The sequence below is a fragment of the Sprattus sprattus genome (assembly GCF_963457725.1).
Source record: "Sprattus sprattus genome assembly, chromosome: 15".
Taxonomy (NCBI): Eukaryota; Metazoa; Chordata; class Actinopteri; order Clupeiformes; family Clupeidae; genus Sprattus; species Sprattus sprattus.
Window position 1 is genome coordinate 17,744,872 of NC_137913.1, and position 26,497 is coordinate 17,771,368.

The following is a 26,497-nucleotide window of genomic DNA, read 5'->3' on the forward strand; positions in this document are numbered from 1 at the left end:
AGACAGGCCTGTTAAAGGGCAATGCACCATTGAGCCTGTGGTCCTCTTGAATCACTAGTGATTGGTTTGTGACTGGCCTATAATAAAAGTAGTAGTAGTTTGTGATATTTTGAATAAATCTTACTTTTGTGTCACTTAACCTTGTATAAGCTATTCAGTTTTATATCAATTACATTATTAAGTTCATACATTTTGCAAAGTGCAAACTTGTTCATGATTTCCATTTTAAATATCCAACTGAATGGTGCATTAGGTGACCTCTGACCCGCTGTGTCGGCTAGAGCTTCTGTCACACCTGTCACATGACAAATACTGTTACTGGTCTGCCTTGCCATGTGACTGTGAATGGTCTCCGTGTGAGCACTTTTTGACTGATGCAAGTGTGTCTGTCTCAGAGGAAGTCATGTTGGCTGAAGAGGACAAACATGCAGAGGAGAAATCTCTAGATGGTGCCTGGTACAAAAGAAAGCCCAACAGCAACTCAGGTGAGAACCGGCCAGTTCAGAAACTCATTCAATATTCTGTTGTATGTGTGATAATTTCACTGACTTCCTAATGGAACACAGGTGATATATGTACACGGTGGCCACAACCCAGCTGTTATTTGTGGAGTCAATATGAAACATTCCTTCCAAACTTAGCTGTAGAACAAGTCATAATTGAATCCTTCCCCCACTCAAAAAAAAGCAAATTCCTTGTCATCTCAATAACAATAATGCCATAGATTTGCATTTGGATTTCCAGTACACAATCAATCACATTTTTAATAATTAATTATATTGCAGTGGTTCTCAAACATTTCACGGCAGACCCACTTTTCATAATGAGAAAAAAATATGTGCCCCAAGGATACCAACCCTCTGGCCTCCTGTGAACAGGAGTGTCATTTTGCTGACAGTTATACTACCAACTATTTGAGTTTGATGATAGCAGATTTTACTTTTCTTACTTTTATTTCAATTTTGATTATTCAAACGCTCAAAAAAATGTTCCTGCACCAAGCAACAGCCACTGTCACTCACTCTGCAGCCAAATTTGTGCACATTTTCGCATTCTACACAATTTGCTCCATTTCAACAATGGGGCAACTGTAAAATGTAAGTTATAAAACTGCTAGCTTTATGAACCCTTTGGCCTGCCTGCCACTCTGCACTCTCGCAGGATATCCTCACTCATGGAATTCCTCTTGTCCAATCATTATTGAAAATGACTGCTGTGTAACATTGCTTCCAGATTTGAACAGTTAAACCCATGCACCCCCCCCCCCCCCCATTGCTATAACTCCATGCGCCCCCCCCCCCCCCCCCCCCACACCCCAGGGGGCCTGTCCCACATTTTGGGAGCCACTACAGTATTGAAACCTATTGAAGTTCTTTGAGACACATGGATTTTCTGTCTCTGGGAGTTTATGGCCTGCTTATTGTTGTCCTGCAGCCAGTGGTCACCAATCAAAACACGGACTACAAATACTCCTGTGATGGCTTTTACAATATGCAGTAAAAATGTCCTCATGATCCTATTTTTGTGATGACTTACGATTTCACAATATTATTTTACCGATATTGCGCATTGTAAGTTAGAAAAATAATCAATGCAACCTCTCATTTTCAAACCAGACACTGTGCAAGTGGCTGCATGGTAACGGGGACGTTCTCCTTCACATGCACATACCAGGAACCTCCACCCCCCGGCCCCAGCTCTCATACCCCCCTCCCTGAGCTGTGTTATCAAGGACTACTAATCTCTCAGCAGTATTGCTTTCAAAGCTTGTGTGTGAGCATTCGGTAATTAAGGAGATTAGGCTGACAAGTTAATTAGATTACAGCAGTTTGCCACCACAGAGAGGAGAAATGCTGGAAAACAATGCTGGCACGACTGTGCCATTGTAGTAGGTACACGGAAAGGTCTGTAGATATACTGCACAAAGCCAGGTCTACTCACCACAGGTGCTGCAATACTCTTCCACAGCTGTTCTTTTCTAAGATGGTGCTGTTTATATGTTGTGGTTTCATTTCATCTGACTAAGTCACCTTATATCTTAATGAATGTTCTTCATGAGGTGCCAATACAATGTATGTAAAATGTGCATTCCCTGCGAGATGTTAAACCCCATGCAGAAACATACATATGCAACCAGTTTCTCTATATTAGGCCTACTAACATTGGGATTTTATGTTGCAGTTTAATTTTTTTGTCCCAAGTGTCAAGGTTGTGTGTTATCGTGTTGACTTTTCTGTTTTCCCTTTAGTACTGAAAAGAGTCAAAAAGAGCAAGAATGACCTGATCAATGCTGAGGAGGGGGAGGATCACTTCACTGACATCTCTTCAGTTGGTAAGGCCAGCACCTCTGACCTTTCACCTCTTCATTTGACCTTCCACATCAGAGCCCATTGAAAAGCACCAAATGTCATGAATAGCCATGGAATGATTAAACAATATTTCCAGGTGTTATTTCTAAATTATGTGTTAATGTTATGTGCAATGTTAATTATGGTCCACATACACTCAAGACTATATTTTAGTAATTGAGAAACCAAGAAACGTTTTTGTGTCTTGTGACTGTGTGTCAAGTCATAAGTAAATGATGGTAAATGGCTATGGCATAGTAGTGATTTTTCTAATGGAACACTTCTCACTCATGTTGTGAACTCTGATTGAGTGTTTACATATTTCAAAAGCTTTGGGGAATCTAAAAATAATGTTAAAGTCTTTGACAAAAGATGACAAAGAGAGGACAAAATGAGACACGGCGAGGAGGAGAATGAGAAGGAAAAGACATGAGATGGCAGGGACACATGATGTGATACTCCATTAATGACGTCTCGCACGAGTCAAAGTCTTTGGATTAAAATAGCCCAAGAAATGATTATAGCCCATTTTACCCAAGAGTGGGTGGCGACATGCTAATGGAGCCATTTTTCCTCCTCTCGTTTTTTATTCAGGTCCACTTGACATTTCAGCCTAATTGGAGTTAGAGAGTTTTTAATATAGAACAGGGCTTTGTGGGTGGGAGTTGATCATAGAATCATGAGCTGTCCTTTCTTCAGTCAAATCTAGACTTTTGTTTGTAAACTGGAGTGCAAACAAAAAGTGATTTACATCTCGTAGGGATTATGTTAGCAAAAAACATGAATGTTTGTCATAAATGTCTATGCATCATTCTTGAGGTAAAACTTTTCGCAGATTTATGTAGCCTCTGAGTACATTTGTTAAGGGGTCTAGCTTCGGAGGCATATTCCAAATGTTGCTGTGCAGTAAAGATCTTATTTTGATCTGACCTTAATCTAACTTTGCTTTTCTCTGGTGAGGATAAAGCCCCACCTTACAGAGGAAGTTCTAAATCTTCTTGCATTTCACTTTAATCAGATAATGTTATACCAGATGTGTTTGTCAGTGTCTGGTAAAAATTCAGCACTGCAACGCTGTGCTTTGTTGAAGAGGTGAAAGCGAGTGACATGCATGAAACACATAATGGTCTTATGGAGTTTAGGAGCTATCCATTAGGTTGTGTCTACTTACCTTGTCTACTTACCTAACTTACTTGTTAGTTAGCATACTTAAGTGATGCAGGTCCTGGACTGTGTATACTCATAGTAAGTGAAAGTGCAAGCGAGTGCGTACTGTGGCTTTACCCCAGCGGCGTGTGCCTTTGTCCCCGCAGCACCCCAAGGATCTCCCTTCACCAGGACCAGCGTGAAGAGCAGCAAGATCGATAACCTCTCTTACTTCCACCGCAAAGAGAAAAGGGTCCGCTTCTTTATCCGACGCATGGTCAAGTCGCAGGGCTTCTACTGGACTGTCCTGTGTCTTGTCGGGCTGAACACACTGTGTGTGGCCATAGTGCACTACGATCAGCCTGAGTGGCTCACCTATGCTTTATGTAAGTCACAGAATGTGCTCCGATGGATGTAACGTTGATCTGTTGTAATACACTGTTGATCATCATAATATGTCTAACATATACTGACAAATTCTGAACTTTGTCTTATGATAGTAAAAAGGTACATGGCCCCAAATTGTTTTATAATTCACTATTTGATTACTAATAGATTATGAGGCAAATACACATTTGTAGCTTATAAGTTGTGCTAAATTAAATGGCCCTGTGTCCAATTTGTATTGATTTGCGTCTGTCTGCCCGCAGATTTGGCAGAGTTTGTGTTCCTGGGCCTGTTTCTGACAGAGATGAGTCTGAAGATGTATGGACTGGGGCCCAGAACCTATTGCCATTCCTCATTTAACTGCTTTGATTTTGCGGTGAGTACCTCGGGATCACTTAGGTATCACATACATTCCAGGGCACCCCTCAGAGTAGAAGGCAGAATGATCTTGTATGAATGGTAAATGTTGTGGAATGTTGTGTTATGCTTAACTAGATTATTATATTTAAATAACTATGTAATTATATTAATTATTGTCAAAAATCATAGTAATGTATTGGTCATGTTTTTAAATGTGTTTATTAATAACATCTAAATATATGAAGTACTGCAAAAAATAATTTGAATTGTTTTTACCCATGTTTACACAGGTTATAATAGGAAGCATTTTCGAGGTGGTCTGGGCTGCTGTGAAACCTGGAGCTTCGTTTGGCATCAGCGTTCTTCGAGCTCTCCGCTTACTTAGGATATTCAAGGTTACAAAGTAAGCTGTCAGGAACATCCCCGCAATAACTACCCTTGGTACTCTGTGGTTGGGAAATAGCTAAAGCAATGTACCTCTTTCATGTTTAAAAACTCCTGTCAGTGTCTGTTACTTGATAACCATGTGAGTTGTTACCTTGGCAAATCTCTGTGGAATTCAGATGGGTGTATTGATCTAGACGCGAATAGTGAAACTTCACCTGTGCTTCTGAAGGTACTGGAATTCTTTGCGGAATCTGGTGGTGTCTCTGCTGAACTCCATGAAGTCCATCATCAGTCTGCTCTTCCTCCTCTTCCTCTTCATTGTGGTGTTCGCTCTTCTGGGCATGCAACTCTTTGGGGGACAGTGAGTAAAACTCTCCAGGACTCTTAAGCTCTTAATATTAGCCAGTAATACTGTATATATTGTGTAAATGATTATGGGGAGATAATAGAAACCTAGTGGGTGTGGGATTTGCCACCGAAGGTTATCATCAAAGTATCAACTTACAATTCACCACAGAATGTGACAATATGGCATGCTATGCATTTTAAATCAGGTTTTCTTCATAGGAATAAGGCCTTATATATCATAAATGTGTTTTGGATATCTGTTTTGTGCTGACCTGATTATTAGTAGACAAATCAGTTTAGACAAATGAATTTTACTAGATTTTAATACTGCATCCACAAAGCCTAGAAGAAGTGTATTAGTTCTTTAGTTTTTGTGCATAAAAAACACCCCTTGAAGGTTCTATTCAGATCCTTTTGATCATCAGTCCATGGTTTTAAACAGTTTTCAGCTCTGAAATACACTTAATAGGTACAAAGACCTTCTTGTTCCGACATGGGAACTTTTATGCCTCTATACGAATGCCAATTAACTGCAGTGATTCCCCTATTTTGAGCCTGTTTCCTCACCTTCTTGTGTTTGAAAACATGTGGGCAGTATTATTTAGGGTAGCAGGTTTCATTCTTCTCTGCCATGAATTATTGATTTAGCTCTGCAACTGAGGAATTGCTTTTGTGCACACGGTTCCCACACGGTAAATAAGCATATGAATTCATAAATGGTGCAGGCGTGGCACCTAATGTAATGATCTTCGAGTCGAATAAACAAACATTGCGAGCGCTTTTCAAACACGGAAAAGCTCTTCCCAGACTCTCTAGTGCAGCGGTGCAATCCCCTGCTGGTGCAGACTGAGGGGGTGCGGAGATTTGTTCTCTTTCCAAGGCAACGATCACGCAGATCTGTTAGCTTACGCTTCTACACAGAGATAGGAAAGGACAGAGTTGGTTGTAAAGTACAGGTGCGACACCAGTCGTCTTTGGAAAAGTATTTTTTGCAGATGGAAATTTGAACTTTGTTTGTTTCTCCTCTATACTGCAGATGATACAATGTACCTATTTGTGTGGGTTATAATCACCCAATAAATCCCCCCCAAGCACTACATCAGTTGATCTAGACTGGTCCAATTCTGTTCACGCTTTCTCTGTGGCCCTGAGTACAAAGCCTGCTAGGACAGACAGGCCGTCCGCATGAATTATTAAGTGAAGCGTGGTAATGTTCCCGCTGCATTTCACACCACTCACTCACGGGCCCCCTAGTTTTTCAGTCGACTATTCTCGGCTGAAACGGGAGAAAGAGGAGAGTACGTTTTATTCCAAATTTCCCTAGGCTCATTTAAAACTTTCCAACTGTGTACCTCTGTTTTGTGAAAGGATAATTAGGTCCCTGTAGATTCAGCTGGAGTGCAAGGGAAAGTACCAAGATTATTAGGGTGAAAGTCTGGAGGATTTCACAGTGTTATTTGGAGGAACATAGAGGGTTATAAAGGCCTCCTCTGAGCAGAGTATTTATGAAATGATGAAATACACCCGGTGCACTCACAATGTTTAATGCTGCGATCCAATAATGTTGCTACATTGAACTATGTGTCTGATTAGTCATTTGCATTTGCGTGTTAGTAATCAGCAATCATTTCCAGTTATTGCCTCAGCTCGGACATCGGTTCATGTTAATTATCTACTGATAATGGACTTGTTTCTTTTGTGCTGCACTACATCATTTGCTTTTTAAATATTTAACACACACATATAGACGTATAGGGTTACCTCTGTTAATACAGAACAGTCATTCCACACTACTTAAGGTCCCTGAGCTCTTCAATATATAGATGTATGATCTAGGTGTATAATCCTGTTGTTGTTGAAGCCTCATTCAGTGCATTAAGTCCGGGTCAGCTCTGTCATAATCTAGTTCCAACCATATGTTTGGATTGATTGGTATTGTTGTTCATTTTATTGGTGTGTACTGGTGATGTTTGTGTATCTGAAGAAAAGCACCACGTCTGTTCAGTAGATTATTAGTGTTAAAATGTGTCACTTTCCTGTAAAAATCTCTGTACATTCTTTGTGTCAACGAACAAAACCGTTTGCAGGCAGTGGTGTAAAATATGAATTATGCAGTGCTGTGATTAGTATAATGATGGAAATGAGGAACTTCTTGAACGTCAGAACAGTCTCACGTGATCCTCATCATCAGAGCGTTGTTGAATTTGTTTTTCAAAGCCTCAAATGGCCTTTGTTTTTCCATACCACACAAATGCAGTTGAGATGAAATAAATAAAAGACATGTCTTCTTTGTATTCCTTTTTAAACAGGTTTAATTTTGAAGAAGAGACTCCCACAACCAATTTTGATACGTTTCCTGCTGCCATTCTCACTGTTTTCCAGGTAATCTAAAAATCATGAGTTGTCCAAGCCATCAGAATATAATTAGTACAAAATGTTTAATCTACTTTAAAAGTGAAAGGCTTTATCAGTGTGTGTAATGAGACTATGTCACCATTTCACAGATTTTGACAGGAGAGGATTGGAATGCAGTGATGTACCATGGGATAGAGTCCCAGGGCGGGGTCCGGAGGGGAATGTTTTCCTCCGTGTACTTCATCATTTTAACTCTGTTTGGGAACTGTATCCTTTTCTCTCAGTTGCTTTTCACCTCAAAATAGAATGAATCAAGATGCCGGGAAAAAGTCATTTGATAGTTTCCTAATGTTATTTGAATCTTTGCTTGGTTTATTCGCAAGTTGGGATTATTCAATTCGTTCTGGATATGAAATATCCATAAATGTTTCCTGAAAATGATTAGATTATGGCGAGTCACACAAATTATTATGTCTCACCTGCCCCCCAAAGGTTTCCCGCTGCTCCATTCTAGCGTCCTATGATTGGATACATGCAAAAATAACAATTATTTTCAACAGTTTATTTTAACGGTTTACCATTTGCAGACTACCATCATGACACACGACTAGCTCACAGCTTGTTGCCCTATGAAATTAGGGCCCTAGGTGTCACCTGATTAACTTTGGTCTGTGTGTGGGTTTGGTCTATGCTATTTTTTCCTGAAAGTAAAACAGATACCCTTCTCAATGTCTTCTTGGCTATTGCAGTTGACAACCTTGCAAATGCACAAGAACTCACAAAGGTACTGGTATACTGCCACCACAGCCTAGTAAAGTGCTCTGGGAACTAGTAGGGTCTCTCCATAAAATGAACACCCTCCATCACACGCCACATGTTCTCTCAATCTGCACGTTTGTTTTGGTGCACTACCCTAATTCTTCAACAGCATGTACAGCTTTATTGGTTCCATAAGCCTGCCTGCATACTATATATGCTCTTCTAGAAGGTAAATGATGCTTGTCTTTGTCAATAACTCAAGGTAATAGAACTCCCCAACGAGTGGCAGGATTTACAGTCTTTAATACTGCACAGTGCTTTACCTATGAACCTATAACCTCCATCTTACGGCCCCCTGAGGAGAGCAGAGCTAAGATTTGTTGTCAGTGGCCAATGATGGCATTTCTATTAAAGTCCTGCTGTGCTGTTCTCTTCTCTTCTATTCTCTTTTTTACTCTTGTCTTCCATTCTTTCACTTTTCTCTCTGTGCCTTGCAGGATGAAGAGGAGCAAGAGGAGGCCATCAGTAAGAAGCTCCTCCTTCAGAAGGCCAAGGAGGTGAAGGAGGTCAGCCCCATGTCAGCAGCTAACATCTCCATCACAGCGTAAGTCATGGAGATTTAACCCAGTTCACACACACACACACACACACACACACACACATATACACACACACACACACACACACACACACACACACACACACACACACACACACACACATACACACACGCATACACACACGCATACACACACACAGCAGTTACTGAACTGTCTTTCTGTGTCTCTATTAGAAGTAAACTACTGTACTGTACTCTACTGTAAACTACAAGGTATCCTATGCTGTTTTCCGCCCCCATGTCATATTCGTAGTTTATTTTGTCTCGCCTCCCTTCAGTTCAGTTCCATCTTTCCCCCCTTTGTTTACAGTGATGCGCGTGCACATTTAGTTTGTGTGTATCCTTCGTCCTCGTCTGGTGTGTAACCCTCACTCCAGTGTTCAAAGCTTTCTGTTTTAACAGATAAAACTGTGCACGTCAAGTGACAAAAGCTTTGACAGCAATTGACACACTAGACACTAGTGAGCACATTCAAACCTTTCCTCAGAGGAGGCGGTTTAACAGGGACATTTGACAGACCATTTTAGAGCAAGAGCATACAGATAGTTAGTATGTGTTATATCTTGTTATGTCTTTGTTTTCGAAAATGACTGTCTAGGCACGAACTGATGTGATAGCCAGGTATAATGTATTATGATAGAGCATAGACACTTGTGTAACTTTCACATTTTGCAATGTAGTCCAGAATTCTCTATGACATATGTATTCATACTTTATTACATAGTGTAGTTGCAGCATCCTTGAGCAGTAACTGGAACACATTTCTATGTTTTGGAACCAGACTATCTTGTTTTGAATATCACTGATTTGTTTTTGAGTCCCTTTTTCATTTGAGTCAAATTAGAGCCATTCATCTGACTGTAAGCTTTGTACACACAGTAACTGGAAAGGGCCAGGAATGTGATCATACTACCTTTACCATCCACTCTCTAGCATCAAGGTTCTATTTGAATCCCCCCTTTTGGTTCAGTTTCAACATTTCAGTTTTTGTTCGTTTTCTGTGTGTGAAAGTTGTATTCATATGACTCACAAGACATTTTTCCTTCACAAATGAGATATTCATGAAAAAAAAACCATTTAATTATAAACATTTTACGTTTTACAATCTGTCGAGCATTATTTTCATTTGTATTGAAGTAAGTGAGGGGGGAATGTCTTTGCAAGTAATGTCTTGTTCTGTTGTTTTGTAATACTTTCATTTGCTGACATTTCTGTTTCTTGTGTAGCATCTGTTGAAATTAATATGGCATTGAGATAACTTGTGTGAGGAGAGTCAGACCCCGGCAAGGTCTCATTCTCTGTGGTCTGACTGCTCCCAATGTCTTTCTGTTTTCCCTCCCTTTTTGTGTGTGTTTTTTCTTTTTCTGTTATTTTGTTGTTGTTTTGGCTTATGCAGTATTGTAAAGCAATATCGAAGTACACTTTCTCGCAGCCCGTCTGTCTCCAGCATTCATTCACCGTGAGTCTTTACTCCCCGTCTCCACCTCCTTGTTTTTGCTCTTCCTTTATTCCCTCTCTACCTCTGATCTCAAATCAGTCAAACCCCACATTCCATGTCCCACCTTGCCCATTGGCCGAAGTTGTAAATTGTTCCACAGTAATGAAAAATATGAATGGCAACAGGCTATTTGTTTGCTAGGAAAAGGTGTTAATGTCTGATGTCCCAGGGATATCTGTATGCGTTATACAGTGCCTTCTTGCACTATCAGTTTATTTATTGTGATTAATGAATGCACACTTGATGTACAACAGTTGCTTTGCTTCCCACATGAACCCCTCCACAGATTTCTTCCTAATATGACCTTTTTTGTTTGTTCTTACCTCAGTTCCCCTTCTTCCCTCACACCTCTTCTCTTTCACCTTTCTGTTTTGGTTTAGTCTTTTTGTCTTGTCTGGCATGTTCTCCATCTCTATGTGTTGTGTTTGTTTTGCTTGTGTGTTTTTCAAGTGGATGTGGACTAGCCTCTTCTCAGGGAGACACCCTCAGCAGTAGTAGACTATCAGACTGCTGACACTGAGTGAGTCAGCACATTTACAGCTGTGGGTCCCTACGGCAGCAACATGCGCTGACAGACTCACTCCCTGCGCTCATTCAGGCTCACAGACAGGCACACTCAGGTCTCTTGTGAGGGAGGGCGAAAACCCTTATGGTGGGCTACGATACACTCAGGTGGAACCAGAAAAATCTACTGAAGAGTGCTTGTAGTCCTTTCTTGTTTTTGAGGGGATCTAGGGATTTTTAGACTCATGTTTAGAAAGCGCACATCCTGTTGGTTGCTATAATCCCTATAATGGTTGCTATTTGGTTCCCCAAAATCTAGCCACCTTTAACATCAATGAAGTTCAGAAGTATTGTTTTTATTAGCGTAATAATCCAATACCCTTGTTGAAAGTAGAAGATTAGCTTATTTCAGTCAATTGGCAAAAGTCACATCTGTCTTGGGAATTCAGTACATTCCCCAGAATGTACTTGGCTCTTTTACTAATATCATCATCAAGGATAGATTTCTTTCTTCATTTTCTACAGTGTCACTTGGGATTAGGAAAACCCATTAAGGTTTTAAAAATGCAAATAAAGTAAGCAATTCTTATTTAAGTAGGGTTGCACTGCATTGCATAAATAGCCTCTTGTAAGAATGTCAAATTGGTCAACCGACCTTTTGTTGGAGTAATGAACAATCATTTTTGACGTTGCCAGGATTTCCTATATATACAGCATATATTTACATGTATCATTCATTTTGATGCATTGGACAGTTGCTGATGAGTACTCAGGGTGTTGCAGTGTGATATCAACATCTGGGTGTCTTTTCCTTATCTGCCCTTGTTTCAGTTCTCCTCTCATTGAAGTAAGTGCTTTGGTCTTTTGTGTTGTCCCATGCTCCCCCTCTTATTTCCTGGTAGAGTTTTCTAATAATCTCTTTCCTGTTGTATTTGTCTCTGTCCTGTAACTTTGCTGTGTGTGCTTTGACAAATGCCATAGTCCTTGTTCCACTTTGTTTGTGTTTTTTTCACTGTGTTGCCCCTGTATGTTTTTAGGAGTTATGTCAGCTCTCCCGCCCATCACTACTTGAGGTAAAGGTACCATCCAGGATATGCTTAATGGATGGACAATAAACTGTCATTACCATTTTGTCCATTCGGTGTGTGTGTTCACATAGTCACTCAGTGGTTTCCATTTCCAATTCTCCATGACTCCAAAAATCCCTGACAGCGCTTTAGTATGTGTGTGTGTGTGTGTGTGTGTGTGTGTGTGTGAGAGTGTGATGTAATTAAAAAAGGTGAGTGGTCCTTTACTGGCAATGTGTTTGCTCACCGAGTTCATAGAATTGCTTGGTGTCAGAAGAGGGATTTTCAGAAATAGGCCCTGATTTAAAAGGATCTCTTCCTGTGTAGTGTGTGTGACGTCTTGTCGGAAATAAATCTTAGCCGGAGTGTATCGGGAACTTGTTTGAATTGCTTGTGGTGATTTACCGTGCACCACGGCAATAAGATGGGCTCTGTCTGAATAGGCGTCCCTAAATAACGTCTGAACAAATAGATCAGGGGGGCTGTGGGCTCAAATAGCCTTATCTCAGCCTCGCCCAGGCATTTTTTTCTCTAACCCATCGACTGTCTGCTAGTAGAACCCCGCAGCCCTCTAAACCATTTTAGACTGTCTGACTTGCATATCAGAGGAGTTAGGGGGAAAGAACGAAGGAGGAGGGTGTGTCGACTTGAGGTGCAAACAATGAGAGACAGGAAGAGAGCTCAGAGGAGGGGAGAGAGGAGGATAGAGCCCTGTGGTCTGCTCTCTGTTAGCCACATTCTCCAGGGATTTTGATTGAATACACAAACATTGATCTCAACATTCTCTGTGTCGAGCTGATCATTGTTCTGTTGGTGGATTTGAATCAAAAGTACTAAAATAGCCTGGGATATCCTCTAAGGATTTTCCGACTGTCCTACTTGGCCTAAGTTGGTTTTGACCGTGTGCAAATTTCCTGTTTGATGAGAGCAAGTACATTGGAATCACAACATGACATGTTTCTTTTATTGTGTAAAATACCTTGGAGTGTGTCAAATTGGACATTTATAATACACTCAGAATGTAGCTCTGTGGATTGCATATGCATTGTGACAGAGGGAAATGATTTTGGGAAAAGACACTTTGCAAGTCTTGAACACAATGAAATGGAATGAATCTGAGCACTCATTCTGACAATCATAGCCACTCCAAAGGAATGCCATATCATAAAGCCTCCAGTCCAATAGAAAGCATGGTTTGGGGGGCACCACTATTTCAGGATGCATGGTCCGCACTTGATGAAACATCACCTACCAAGGTTTTTGGAGAGGAAGAGACAAGCATGAGAAAGCATGAGTTCCAAGGATGATGAGATGCCATGGTTAACTGTACCGTATGGGAACATCCATAAAGACCTTCTTTTCACATGTGAAAATTTTATGTACTGGAGCTATAAGCATTGGCAGCGGCTCACCATGCAGCCTTGTCAATTATTTAGCATCTGGGGAGTTAGTATGCATTATAATATATCCTCTCATAGCAGGCGTTTGCTATAAAAAGAAAGCATGAAAGCCAATGAATTTTAAAGCACCAGAAAGAACATGCATGCTCCATGAAAGTAAACTCCTCTGTGACCTTATTGGAGACGGCTCGACATTGAGATATTTCCCTCTTACAGTTAAGGTGGTCTTCACATGGATGGTGGTTTATTTCACAGTGTCTCTATCGCTCTCACTGAAGTAATAATATGACTGATTGAAACTGATGTCTGTAAAAATGGAGCTCCTTGTGTTAAAATTGGCCCCTTTCCTCCCGGCTCCCCTCTTCCAAACCCCCCTCCCCCCTCTAGCAGGGAGCAGCTGAGGTCCCAGAAGTTGATGTCGGTGTGGGAGCAGCGCACCAAGGAGATGCGCCGCAACAACCTGCTCTCCAGCAGCGAGGCGCTCTACAACGAGCTGGACCCCGAGGAGCGCATGCGCATCTCCTCCGCCCTCCACATCCGGCCCGACATGAAGACCCACATGGACCGACCCCTGATGGTGGAGCCACACAGCGGCCCTGTGGGCCCCCACAACCACAACGGGGACACCGCAGGAGGGACAGAGCAGGCCCAGCCGCCGCGTAAGCATCATCGGCATAGAGAGAGGAGGGAGGAGGCCCACGAGAATGGGGAGACGGGGCATGGTGGTAGCACCAGGGAGGGAGGGCGGCACCACGTCCACCACAGCCGCAGCAAGGACCACGAGGCCATGCGCTGCCGGGAAGGGAAGGGTGACCGCAGCCGGAGCCGTGAGGGCGGCCGGCGTCACCACCACCAGAGATCTGTGGATGAACCAGGAGGAGGAGGAGGAGGAGTAGGAGGAGGTGGTGGAGGAGTCGGAGGAGGTGTAGGAGGAGGAGGCGGCACCGGAGAGAGGGAGCACCACCACCACCACCATCACTCTCACCGGCAGCAGTCCAGCGAGGGCAACGGGATGGTCAGCAGCGGGGGCAAGAGCAAGCGTATGTCACGGCACAGGGGCGGCTCCCGCTCAGGCACCCGCAACGGGGACCAGTGCTCACGGGGAGAGAATGGAACCAACGGGGAGAGGAGCAGGCACAGGTCACGCAACGGCAAGGCTCAGACCACCGCAGACGGAGAGGAGGGCAGAGAGAATGGCGAAAAAGAGGGAGACAGGATTCACAGGCACGGGTGGGAATCTTCTCTTTCTTTCTCATGTTTCCCCTAAGTTTTGCCTCAACTTCCTACAGTGTCTTTACAATATATTTATATTACCTTTACAGAGTTGCCTTCACGGTATCTTAAGTAAGAGTGTTTTCACTCTTTCCATATTTTATGTTGGGCTCTTTCAGTTGTCTCTGTGTTTCAATTTCCTTTTATGCTGGGAGATAAATAAATAGACTCTTTGTGGCTATACAAGGTTTTGGAGATATAGATATCACCTACGAGTGTAACAGACATAGATTTTTCATAGATATAGACATCACATAGGAGCGTAACAGACAGAGATGTCTCATGCTATCTGAGTGTTTGTTTTCATCATAATGTACTAACTCTGTTTGTTTGTAAGGGACAGGCTCACAGATGTGGAGGGTGACTCAGTGGGGGACTCTGACAACCAGAGGAACGCCATCCCCGTCACCATCACCTCACCGCCAGGGGAAACCATCCTCATACCAAGTCAGTACTCAGCGTGTCCACAATTTGAATTATAAATATAATAATGCATAATCATGATCGTATTGATCTATGCAGAATGTACTGAAATGTACAGAATTATATTAATTATATACATCTTATTTATAAAAATGACCCATTGCTCATACATATTTTGTGGATAGATGCTTAGCATGAATATCAACTGATTGATTAACTGATTGAACTATGAGTCACTTTGAAATTATGACAATTCCAAAAAGCTGGATTGGATAACTGCATCATACTCCAGCTACGGTAGCTATTCATGTGGTATGAGGGTTTGACTTGTTTTGATGACAGTGAACAGTGTAGACAGTGAGACTGCGCCAATGACGGACGAGAAGAGGATGCTGGATGACCTGCACCAAGCCAACCCCCGGCCTATCCTCCCCTACAGCTCCATGTTTGTGTTCAGCCAGACTAACCCGTGAGTCCGACATCCAGCGCACTGCCAGCATTCTGCCAACACTGTGTCATACTAAATACGCATAAATATATTTCCCTCCGCAATGAAAAGCTGGTAGGAGATTGACTGAATGCGTGGAAGTGGAGCGGACGTGACGGCAGCCAACTCGGCCTCTTAACTCACTCGAGACGGCCTCTCCCCGTGCCTGTAAACCTTCCCGTAAACGCTTACTTCAATGAGGAGCAAACAAATAGCGCCCCTATAAACCTCCTGGTGTCTGCTGCTGCCCATATTGTCCATAACTCATCATACAGGCCTGACAGGCTGACATTTTTATGAGCGTGATTGTAGTGATTTTGATAGAGCATCTTCAGGAACAGAGATTTTAGATATTATAAAAGAACACAAAAACTAGGAGTCAGTATAGCATGACACATCATAAAACCAGAGCTCTGATTCAGTGTCAAAGCTGGTCATAGTTATGTGCTAGTCACATGCAGGTGCTACCGGGGCAGTTCTGTATTATATTTGGTTTCATAGTGAGAACATGAATGTGTGTCTGTGCCTCATGTGATTTGTCATATCCCCTAACAGAGTAAGGCGACTGTGCCATTATATGGTGTGTCTGCGCTACTTTGAGATGTGCATCTTGGTTGTTATTGCCATGAGTAGCATAGCCCTCGCAGCTGAAGACCCTGTCCAGGCCAATGCCCCCCGCAACAACGTGAGTCTAAATCAACCCCCTAATGAATATTACCATCTCTTGAAACCAGCAATTTAAACAACTTTCATTTCTGTTAATGAAATATTTTAAGGTGATTTGTGTATGTTAAGTCAGTTCTGCTATTGTTGGTTCCTGAACTGGTCTGGTTTTTTGTTTTCAATCCTAACTGTTCCTTCCTTCACTCAGGTGCTAAAGTATATGGATTATGTCTTTACGGGGGTTTTTACATTTGAGATGGTGATTAAGGTAAGTGGTTGTGTAAGGATTATCGTTACCATTTTAGACAAGCTGGTGTAAGAAAATCCCCATTTTCCCCTCAAACTAAAATGCAGCCATTTCAATTATCCAAATCAAATCGCCTTATGGCAGATTCAATCGTCTCTGACCTTTAAACTCTGTAGTGCTTTTCTTGGCTGAAGTCCATTTTTTTTCTCACACTCTTAGATTCATTACAATGACACCACATGCTTTAGCCAATTGTGAGTGCCTCGTTTGGAGATTACTGTGTTAAGATTGCTTTAAGGGTATTGTTCACGGATGTCTGCTCTTAAGATGCCAACTCAGCTTGAGACTCTGTCTTTTTCTCTCCTTCCCATGCCTTTTCTCTCTCTTGTTCACCCTCTTCTTTTTTGTCAAAGATGGTTGATCTTGGATTGATACTTCACCCTGGCGCTTACTTCCGGGATCTGTGGAACATTCTGGACTTCATTGTGGTCAGTGGAGCACTGGTTGCATTTGCCTTCTCGTAAGTTCTCTCTTTCAAATTCTTAATGTGTATTTTATTACACTATAACAAATAATATCAATAATAAAACATATTACTAAAGGTCTCAACTACAGACAGAGGGTAATAAGTGATCTTAAATAAGAGATCATTTTGGGCTGGGGACATTTTAATCTGGTAACTCAATGATCTTTGGTGTTACTACACTCCTGGTCTTTATCTAAACTTCTATGAGGGTTTTCCTATTCCTAATATTGACTTAAGAATCTGAGTTGGTATAAGTTAGATGCTGGGCAGCCCCTTTCCAATGCTGTTGTTGATTGGAGCAGTGTTCGTGACATTGACATTTAAAGAAACCTGTCTGATGAATTTTTCTTTCCTATTCCACTGCTGGAGTGGGACACATTATTGTATGATATATGTCTTGGATAGTCTTTCTTCATGGGTTGTTTCAAATGATCAAGTGCAGCTGTTCAGTCAGTTGCCTAGGTAAAATATGGCATTACTTCCTAAGTTAGCATCAAAAAAGCAAAAAGAGGGCAGAATGCAGCTTACATGTATTTTTACATACAATTTTTTTTCCCATTTTTTTTTATCATACTGAATATTAACATATACTTAATTACAAATTTGATGTCCACTCCAAATTAGACTTGATACACTCTAACAATAACCAGAGATCTTTTGTCCTTGACTACGTGTCTACTACAAGGAAACACCTTGTGTCCTCGCTCTGTTTTCATAAGATTGCAGTGATTGTGTCGACTCTTGACTGCACTGAATGTACATATTTCTGTGTAATTGATTGCAAGATCTTCTTTGTTTTCCTTGTGCCTGGATTCACTTGAAGGAGCTTCATGGGGTAATGGCTTAACTCTCTCTCTCTCCCTCTCTCTCACTCTTTGTCTTGCTCTTTGTCTCTATTTCTCTCTCTGCCTTCTTTCTCACACACTCCACCTCCTGCTTGTTTTTGTGAGCGAGGCGAGGTCTGTCTATGCTCAGCTCATAAGGTAGTGCTGTAGCATGGGATGTTCTCCTGCGCTTTCATCTCCATTCTTCATTATCCATCAAACTCATGCTCTCGTCCTCAAACTCAAACACACACGTACCTGCCTGATTCCCCACCGCTGTTACTGTGGCGCAAGCCTGAGTGCTTGTGCTTGATTGGCTTCTGATTGCCAACATAAGCAACTGAAAAATCTGATTTCACCTTATGTGAACGGGCCTGTTTTCTCAAATCTACAGGGACCAATGGCATCCCTGCAGAAAACAATTAGGATCATATCATTTGGCTCTTCATTGCATTCTGGTGCTCTAAATGCTTATTGCATGTATAGAATTTCAGCTAATGTTACATTAGGATCCTGGAGATCTGACGGCTTGCTCTAGTAGACCAACAGTGGAGCATCTCAGTGTCCATTTGTGACTCTGGACTCGGATTACTTCCTGGGTCATTCTCTTTTTATTCCATTGCATGTGATCAGGTCTCAACGTGGGTCATATTCACTTCCAGCATCCCCTGACGTGACGTACTGTTTGCATAGAGGGTCTCTCAGATGAGTCGTCTTATGATCAGATCTTCTTGAGGCGTAGGCTGGCGAACCGCCAAGCTTTGAGTGCGGTTCTGCGGCGTACATGTCAAAGCAGCGTACCGGGAAAATCAGATCATACGAGTGCTGTTTCTGTCTTGAAGGGGTTTTTCTTGTTGACTCACCCTCTCAAGAAGGCAGTGTTGAATGGGTGATGATTCGATTTTGTCCATCCACCTTCAGACATTTCACTTTTTAGTCAGATGTCCTCTCTGATCTCTTCTGCAGTTGTGTGTGTGAGGAAAAAATCTTACAGGCTGCAGGATTACAAAAATATGTATAAAATCAGAAAAACAGCTATGAATAACCTTTGAATGTTACCCAAATCACCTGGAATTATTGAGGGTTTTACTTTTTTTTCAGACATTCAGACATTTTTAGCAATGACCACATCACTCTACCGTGATTTAGGAGAGATCAGCAGTAACAGCATTCCATTAAAATGCTTCCATCGTCATCAAAGTATAATTCCTATAAATGCTGAAATGCATACTTGATAATGTATTTATTTCTAATTCATGAAAAGCTATTGATGAGTGTGTGTGTGTGTGTGTGCGAGAAGCAGCTGTAATGTTGCTCTGTGCTTGTCTTGTGTTTTTTGCCATTGTTCTCCTCCATTAGATCGCACCAAAGCGTGACCAGGTGGGGACCTCCCCTACACTTTTTTCTTCCTTCTTCAAACACAGTCAACCCCTTACTCCCCCTCCTCCCCCACCCCTCTCCGTCTTCCCCATTAGACCATGTTTAATGGCTCTCAACCTCCTCAGCTGAAATGTCAGGGGCCTTAGCTCCGCCACTCTGATGGCTTTCAACAGGAACCGCTCTCTCAGTCTTTCTCTCTCTCTTTCTGTCTCACTCTCACTGTCGCCAGGGTAATTTTCATGAGTAGTTATCCTGTAATGGATGAGGTGGTTCGGCTAAATCAATGCCATATCTCTCACATTTCACACAGCTCTGCAGTAGGAGCAGGCAAAGGCTAAGTGTGCCCTGCTCTAAGGCCCCCCATACAGACAGACAGGGTCACTTATAGCTAGGGAATGAACACCAGCCCTAAGATGAAAAAGAAGAGGTCCTGATAATTTGACAAACCTTATGATTTGTGTAATTCAACCCACTGGATAGTTTAAAAATTGTAAATTACATAAACGTCTGTAATGTCAAGACAGCTGTGAAAAATGCTCGTCTACCACTTGTTATTACCCAATAATTCGATTAACCCCCTAATGACTTTCAAACTGAGCCATACTCATCCTCTTCAGGATTTCTGGCTATATTCCCATGGACCAAACATGAACTGTGTGGTATTTGAAATATTCGGAAGAGTGAATATTTCCACTGGGTTTTGTGCAGTGTTTATGAGCAACGACATATTTGCTTTATTGCTTCTCTGAATATTTGATTATTTTCTCATTGTGTGTTTACCTCTGTGTATTTGCAACAGAGTTCATGCTTTGGTATGTGGAAATGTAGCTCGTTACAACCTGAAACAGTAATTTTCAGCAACACACTGTTTTTCAGAAAGGGTTGAGGGACTTTGAAAGCTATCAGAATGCCCTGTGTGATTTATATCCAGTGAATGTGTGGGTGTTGTTAAATTCCTCCTGGTGCTTAACCCTTTAGGTTAGCCAGAGTGAACGCATGCTAGACTAATGTGCATCAGAGCATGAGAGACTGCATGCTCGTGTGCTGGTGGAGAGCCCTAGGGAAAGGGTGCAAAGATTAACCTCGCCATGATATCAGATGGACATGCAATTTTGGGGATTCCTACAAAATGTTCCCTAGTAGTAAAGATCGGCTATTTGACTTTCTTTATCAAAGCAGTTATGGAATCATCAACTGACAAGTATGTGTGAATCGTGGAGAGAGACAACTGAGTGATACTACTACTACTGCTACTACTACTACTACTACTACTACTACTACTAGTGATACTCATGTGGTTATGCACAGCACAAGGAGTACAGAGCAGGAGATGTTATGTAAGGTTCCAGTGGTGGATTTCTTCGAAACATTGCAGTAATGCATGCAACCAGTTTACAAAGAGTCATTTCCAGGAAGTCTTTATCATTAAGTGTGAATTTATCAGTTTATGGTGGGTGTGCAAACTCCAGGAGCCAACGAAGCCAACGAAGCCTCAGTCTACTTGTCTGTTCCAACTCCTCAGTGCCTGAGAAGAGCTCTTCTCTTTAGCTGAATAGTATTCCTACGCAAAACACGAGCAAAACAATCAGTATCAAAACCACCAAAAATGAGTACTGGTGTGACACATCTATCTTCTGCTTCTGTGGTGTTCGAGCTATAAAGCTGATGGGTAGAGATTTCTCTGAGGCAATGCTAGCACATAATTCTGACCAAACACCTAAAAATGTCTTGATGTGAGCCTGTTTCAGAAGCCGTCATATGGACACATTATGCATGTGTTTCATGAACACAGTTTCCCATCTCCTATTTTAATGAAAGATGTTTTTAATATGCGGTGGATTCTTTTGAGGCCTTTCAGGCTCTCAGAACAATATACAGATAGAGTAATCAGTCTGGTTTACCAATGCATTTGATCCAGTGTTAAATCATAACAAGATATTATGCCAATATATTTCAGTCCTTCATTCTTTCTCTATGTGTAATGTTATTTTATTTCCCCTTCCCTTTGTCTGTCTTTCCTTCAGTCATTCCCTCTGTTTTGTTACCCTTTGTAATTTTCCTTTTGGTTATGTCCGGCCAAATGCGCTAATGACCAATCACTGTCATACTTTCTTAAACGGCAAATTTTACTTAATGTTGTCTACTACATTTTGATAGCCCTGAAAACAAATGTGCTCTTTTCTTCTGGAGTTTCACCATCAGTTGTGTGTGGTTCTGCATAGGTTTTAACCACACCTCGAGTGTTCTGCATGTGTACATTTAACCTTCAAAGGTATCTTACTTAGTCATGTCAAATTTAGACCTCACAGATTAAAGCAAGGTAAACACTTGTTTTCTTGAGGTCTTTATTTTATCATAGTTAATGCATGACACAGTGTCAAAGTTTGCCTGTTGCACAGTACTTACAGTAGCACATGCAATCCATGATTACATGTTTTGATCACCTAAATGATCATAGGCATGCAATATTAGATCACTAATCTATTAATGTTTGGGGAAAGAATAACTGTTGATATTTGTCAATAACGGTTGAGACGTTTTCCAATTAACTATATTCATGTATTATTTAATATCTGTTCATGTAGTTCATATTTGCCTATGGTTTCAACATTTCACTACGATTTCACAGCCGGTGAGGTTTTATTTCTGACACACATATTTGTCTTCCTTTTAAATCATCCTTTTTAGTAGTTTGAGTAGACGATCTGTCATCTCAGTCCTTGCCCTGGTAGTTGGTCTGCCTTGGTAAGTCTAAGAACTATCCTTGATTACTAATTTGGCTTTATGTTGAAACTCTCTGCTTGGCTTTTATAGAGGCACCAAAGGGAAGGATATCAGCACCATTAAATCCTTGAGGGTGTTGCGAGTGTTGCGGCCTCTGAAGACCATCAAACGCCTCCCTAAGCTCAAGGTAAAGTTGCATCATCGCACATTGAATGGATTTAACAGCCCCCCTACACACACACACACACAAACACACACACACACACACACACACACACACACACACACACACACACACACACACACACACACGCACACACACACACAAAAACACCTCTACTGCACCTCAACAGAAAGCTTAGAGTGAAAGCGGGTGATCGTTTCCTCATGTGATCAGAAGTCTTTGAAAACTGAGGGACACATTAAAGCGCTCTAATAATTTATACAGTACATTTATTGTGACCGGATTTCCTGTGCTTTAGTCTTCCCAAAGAAAGCTTTCATTCATCAGTATTGGTTTAATCAACCACAAAAATATAAGCCACAAGTGAACGTCTGAGTCAATAACTTTAAGACTGCTTGTGTGTTTTTGTGTGTTTGTCTCTTGTGTGTGGGGCCTCAGGCTGTGTTCGACTGTGTGGTGAACTCCCTCAAGAACGTGCTGAACATTCTTATCGTCTACATCCTCTTCATGTTCATCTTCGCCGTCATCGCTGTGCAACTCTTCAAGGGCAAGTTCTTCTACTGCACGGATGAGTCTAAAGGCCTGGAGAAGGACTGCAGGTAAAAGTGAAACAGATGACAGTGATTGCCACATGCTGGCCAATACCACAACAACGGTGCCCCCTGTAGGGACTCCATAGTACTGGCTTGGAAATTGACGGAATCTCAGATTCTTTTCTGCGGCTGCAGATAACTATTCTGAGTGCCTCAGCGAGTCTTGCAAATGAGATTTAGTTACATAAACTTTAAATGTGCTTCATGGTATCTTTGCTCAGTGTCCTCTTGGTCGTTTTCTTGTTGATCAGGGGCCAGTTTTTGGACTATGATCAGGATGAGGTCTCTGCCCAGCCTCGGGAGTGGAGGAAGTATGAGTTTCATTACGATAACGTCCTCTGGGCCTTCCTCACGCTCTTCACCGTGTCCACAGGGGAGGGTTGGCCCACGTGAGTCACAGCTTCACCTTGCTCTCAAATAACTGCTTTTGTAAATAAAATGGGTCATTCATTCATTCTGCCGAGTAGTAATGTGAATTACCAGCACCTTTTAGGGATTACTGTGTGTTTACTTTTTTGTTGATTTTTATCGGATTAAACCATTCTAGTTGCAACTATAACTACATTTTCTGAAGAGCATGTCATGTGAAGCATTCTTCATTATTGGTATAAAGAAAAGAAATAGAGGTGTAGATAAAGTTAGAGTCTAATGACATGGATGTTATTTTGTTCCCTGGCTCAGTGGACTAATCTCACCTCATAAATACCTCATCAAGGTCCTCTCATGCTCCAGCTATCAGAGTTCAATGTCTTCTGATGTTTTTGATGCTATGCTCTTTGAAGTGCTGGTCCAGAGGCATTGGCTGGCCATGTGTAGTAGAGACACCCGGTCCAGACAGTGTCATGATGAATGGCAGTACTTATGGATTCATACCATGATGGGAAGCCAAATACCCTAAACAGAAATGCACAAGAAATTGAGGAATGGTGAATGACACTTCTGAGTTGAAGAAATGGTTCACATATAATTACCCCATTACTTCAAGCGTGTGAAGTGTCTAAGATTAGATAATCCTGAAGTTCCGTAATGATGTGGAGAAATCTGAATTTTCAACTTTGTCACCTAATCAAAGCAAATAAGTTATAACTATTTTAAAGCTTTCTTGTGAGCAGGCACAAGTATGAAGGCAATATAGTCTATGAACAGCCTTCGAGCAGTGCACTGATGCTGCCCAGATCTAAGGGCAAACATTGGATAGCTGAACTCTTATATATGAAGTATATTTACAAATACTGTAGAGCATCTTAAGGAGTGACTTTTGTCTCAAAGGTCTGTCAGATTAACTATTGACCCTGTTCAGTTGAGCATGTTATTTTACTCTACATAGGCTACCCCAGCTTTTACAGTCAATAGTATTAATGACAAGTGGGGGTGAAGTTGGCATTTTTAACAAAATAATAAACTGTAGTCCAGCAGGACATGGATATTTTTTGATTGGGGTGATATGTCCCCACTACCCATGTACTGGGTCTAGATTTGGAGCAGGGAGCTCTGGGGATGTGCTGTAGGTTGGGTAGTTGGCTTTGATTTATAATGTAAATCTTATTTAAGCCAAATGTGCAAGCTTGTCAGGTCAGCGTACCAGAGAATTCAGCCAATGCAATTTCTCACCCCTGTGCATACTTGCTTCACTTTTTAAGACCCCCCCCCCCCCCAAACCCTCCAGATAGAATCTTCAAATTAAGTTTGTCATTAAATATTTCATCCATGCATGATATGTTAAAGTGATGGACGGGATGGTCTATAAGTAAATTAAAGACCATTTTTAAGATTAAAAATAAACTGCAAGTACATTTAACTCTCCCTTTATAACCTGGAGGGTTGAGTGGACTGGATTTGCTGCGGTTAGAACTCTGTCCTCATACTGACTATGGAAATGGAGTTTTTAATCTCCAGTGCTGAATCATACTCATAAATCAGTCCAAAGGGTAGATACAGGCTCCTTTGTCTCTGCTCTACTATTGCTTTATATTTCCACTTCTATTTAAGTTTTTTTTTTAAATATGTGATGAGGTATCAATATAAGTCATACTGTGGTTTAATTTTATTATGGAGTTGTATTGTAAAGCCACATTTTTAGTGACGAGTTTAGTACAATATGTGTTTGAATATGAAGACCCATTCATCACCAGGTAAGGTCTGTCCGTGGTCCGTGTTAAAACATTTCATCCCACAGGGTCTTGAAGCACTCAGTGGATGCCACATTTGAGGATGAGGGCCCCAATCCAGGCTTCAGGATTGAGATGGCCATCTTTTACGTGGTCTACTTTGTCGTGTTCCCCTTTTTCTTTGTCAACATCTTTGTGGCCTTGATCATCATCACCTTCCAGGAACAGGGTGACAAAGCTTTGTCAGAGTGCAGTTTGGAGAAGAACGAGGTAAACACACATGCATGCACATAAACACACACACACACATGCATGCACATAAACACACACACAGGCACTTTTACACAGAAAACATTGCAGGTATATAAAGGAATGCTGACTCAGTCATACTGGCAGTAATCAGTTATAATTTCTCAGTATCAGTACTCCTGTTCATAACAATAACTCTAATTAGCCAGTGCAAGATACATTATGCTATGTAATGTATATAAACGATCATTAAATCAAAGCAAGAGCACAGTCATTTGGACCTGAGCTTGGTAATGTCATAACTCGGGATGTGTTGGGAATGTGTTCATTTGCAATGTATTCAATGTAGAGAGATTCATTTGGCAAGGTACATATAAAAACCTTACAGCAGGTATTTGTACAATATGTGGACAATAAATTGAACATGCTAATATGGATGGAACAGTTCCATATCTGAGAATGGATCCTTAGTTAACAATATATATAAACCAAATATATTTTTAATAATATAAACCAAATATATTCTGAGCAACATTGATGGTTGGGGCATTCATTCATTTAAACACATGCTCACACATGTGCCACCATGTGCTACATGTTCCTACACACACCTTAATGTTGTATGGGCTCCTTGTGGTGCTCAGTTATGTGCCAGTTGCTGGCAGTGGAGCCTGCCATGGAAACAGATGCAGGAGTCCAGGTGAGCAGTGCTGACAGGTAGAGGATTCATTTCCAGGAGTGTGACCGTGCTTGCCACCTCATACACAGACACACAGACACAGACACACACACACACACACACACACACACACACACACACACACACACACACACACACACACACACACACACACACACATGCCACACCCTCCCCACGGAAACAGAGCCAGTGAGACGTTCACTTTTCGTATCCACGGGGGACCCCATTAGGCAATCATCGTGGGCCTGTTGAGCCAGCGAAAAATTAATCTCCCCTGTCCATATGCTCGCCTAACGTGACTGTCCAACTGTTGCAAGACAAGGAAAACCTCTGAGAGGCTATATCTGTCATAGAGGACTCAAATATTCTCAAGGAAAATACGATCATTAGAATCATGCTTCTATTGTTTATTCATCCATTTTCTTCTCTTTGGTGGTTGGAGGGCTGGCTATTTTATAACAAACAAAAAAGGAGAAATGTCAGTCCTGACCTTTGCTTGTCACCTTTACAATGGCAGCAGTATGTGAGAAGTGAAAACCAGCGTGTCAATGCTGTGTTAGAGAAAGCAAAATTTTTTAAATCTATCAGTTCGATGAGGAAAATAGTTGTTTTTTTCTGTTCATAAAAATCTAGACATAACATCATCCTGTGTAGACAAATGTTTTATTATTTAGTATTTTATTATGACCTGGTTTTGCCTATGTTTATGATCTTTCCAGAGAGCTTGTATTGACTTTGCCATCAATGCAAAGCCGCTGACACGCTACATGCCCCAGAACCAGAAGTCCTTTCAGTATAAGATGTGGAGGTTTGTGGTTTCGCCCCCCTTCGAGTACTCAATCATGATCATGATCGCAGTCAACACTGTGGTACTCATGATGAAGGTCAGTTGGCTTGTGTTCAATTCAATCTATTTAAATGTACTCATAGTCTTTAGGA

General features: G+C 41.5%; 1 protein-coding gene across 1 annotated transcript in view; it reads left to right on the plus strand.

The window, feature by feature from the left end:
* The window catches only part of cacna1ba (calcium channel, voltage-dependent, N type, alpha 1B subunit, a), a gene marked incomplete at both ends in the record, with an annotated part of 87,870 nt that overhangs the window by 43,782 nt on the left and 17,591 nt on the right, over nt 1–26,497 (plus strand). The window contains 24 exons of the mRNA XM_080852612.1: nt 396–485; nt 2,249–2,332; nt 3,662–3,880; nt 4,145–4,257; nt 4,532–4,644; nt 4,858–4,989; nt 7,286–7,358; nt 7,481–7,598; nt 8,048–8,115; nt 8,588–8,694; nt 10,106–10,168; nt 11,749–11,784; nt 13,566–14,408; nt 14,794–14,897; nt 15,216–15,342; nt 15,916–16,045; nt 16,232–16,291; nt 16,684–16,790; nt 18,980–19,000; nt 21,815–21,911; nt 22,347–22,507; nt 22,753–22,890; nt 24,678–24,879; nt 26,278–26,442. Coding sequence (XP_080708738.1) covers nt 396–485; nt 2,249–2,332; nt 3,662–3,880; nt 4,145–4,257; nt 4,532–4,644; nt 4,858–4,989; nt 7,286–7,358; nt 7,481–7,598; nt 8,048–8,115; nt 8,588–8,694; nt 10,106–10,168; nt 11,749–11,784; nt 13,566–14,408; nt 14,794–14,897; nt 15,216–15,342; nt 15,916–16,045; nt 16,232–16,291; nt 16,684–16,790; nt 18,980–19,000; nt 21,815–21,911; nt 22,347–22,507; nt 22,753–22,890; nt 24,678–24,879; nt 26,278–26,442 — 3,371 coding nt within the window. The remainder of the gene's footprint in view (nt 1–395; nt 486–2,248; nt 2,333–3,661; nt 3,881–4,144; nt 4,258–4,531; nt 4,645–4,857; nt 4,990–7,285; nt 7,359–7,480; nt 7,599–8,047; nt 8,116–8,587; nt 8,695–10,105; nt 10,169–11,748; nt 11,785–13,565; nt 14,409–14,793; nt 14,898–15,215; nt 15,343–15,915; nt 16,046–16,231; nt 16,292–16,683; nt 16,791–18,979; nt 19,001–21,814; nt 21,912–22,346; nt 22,508–22,752; nt 22,891–24,677; nt 24,880–26,277; nt 26,443–26,497) is intronic.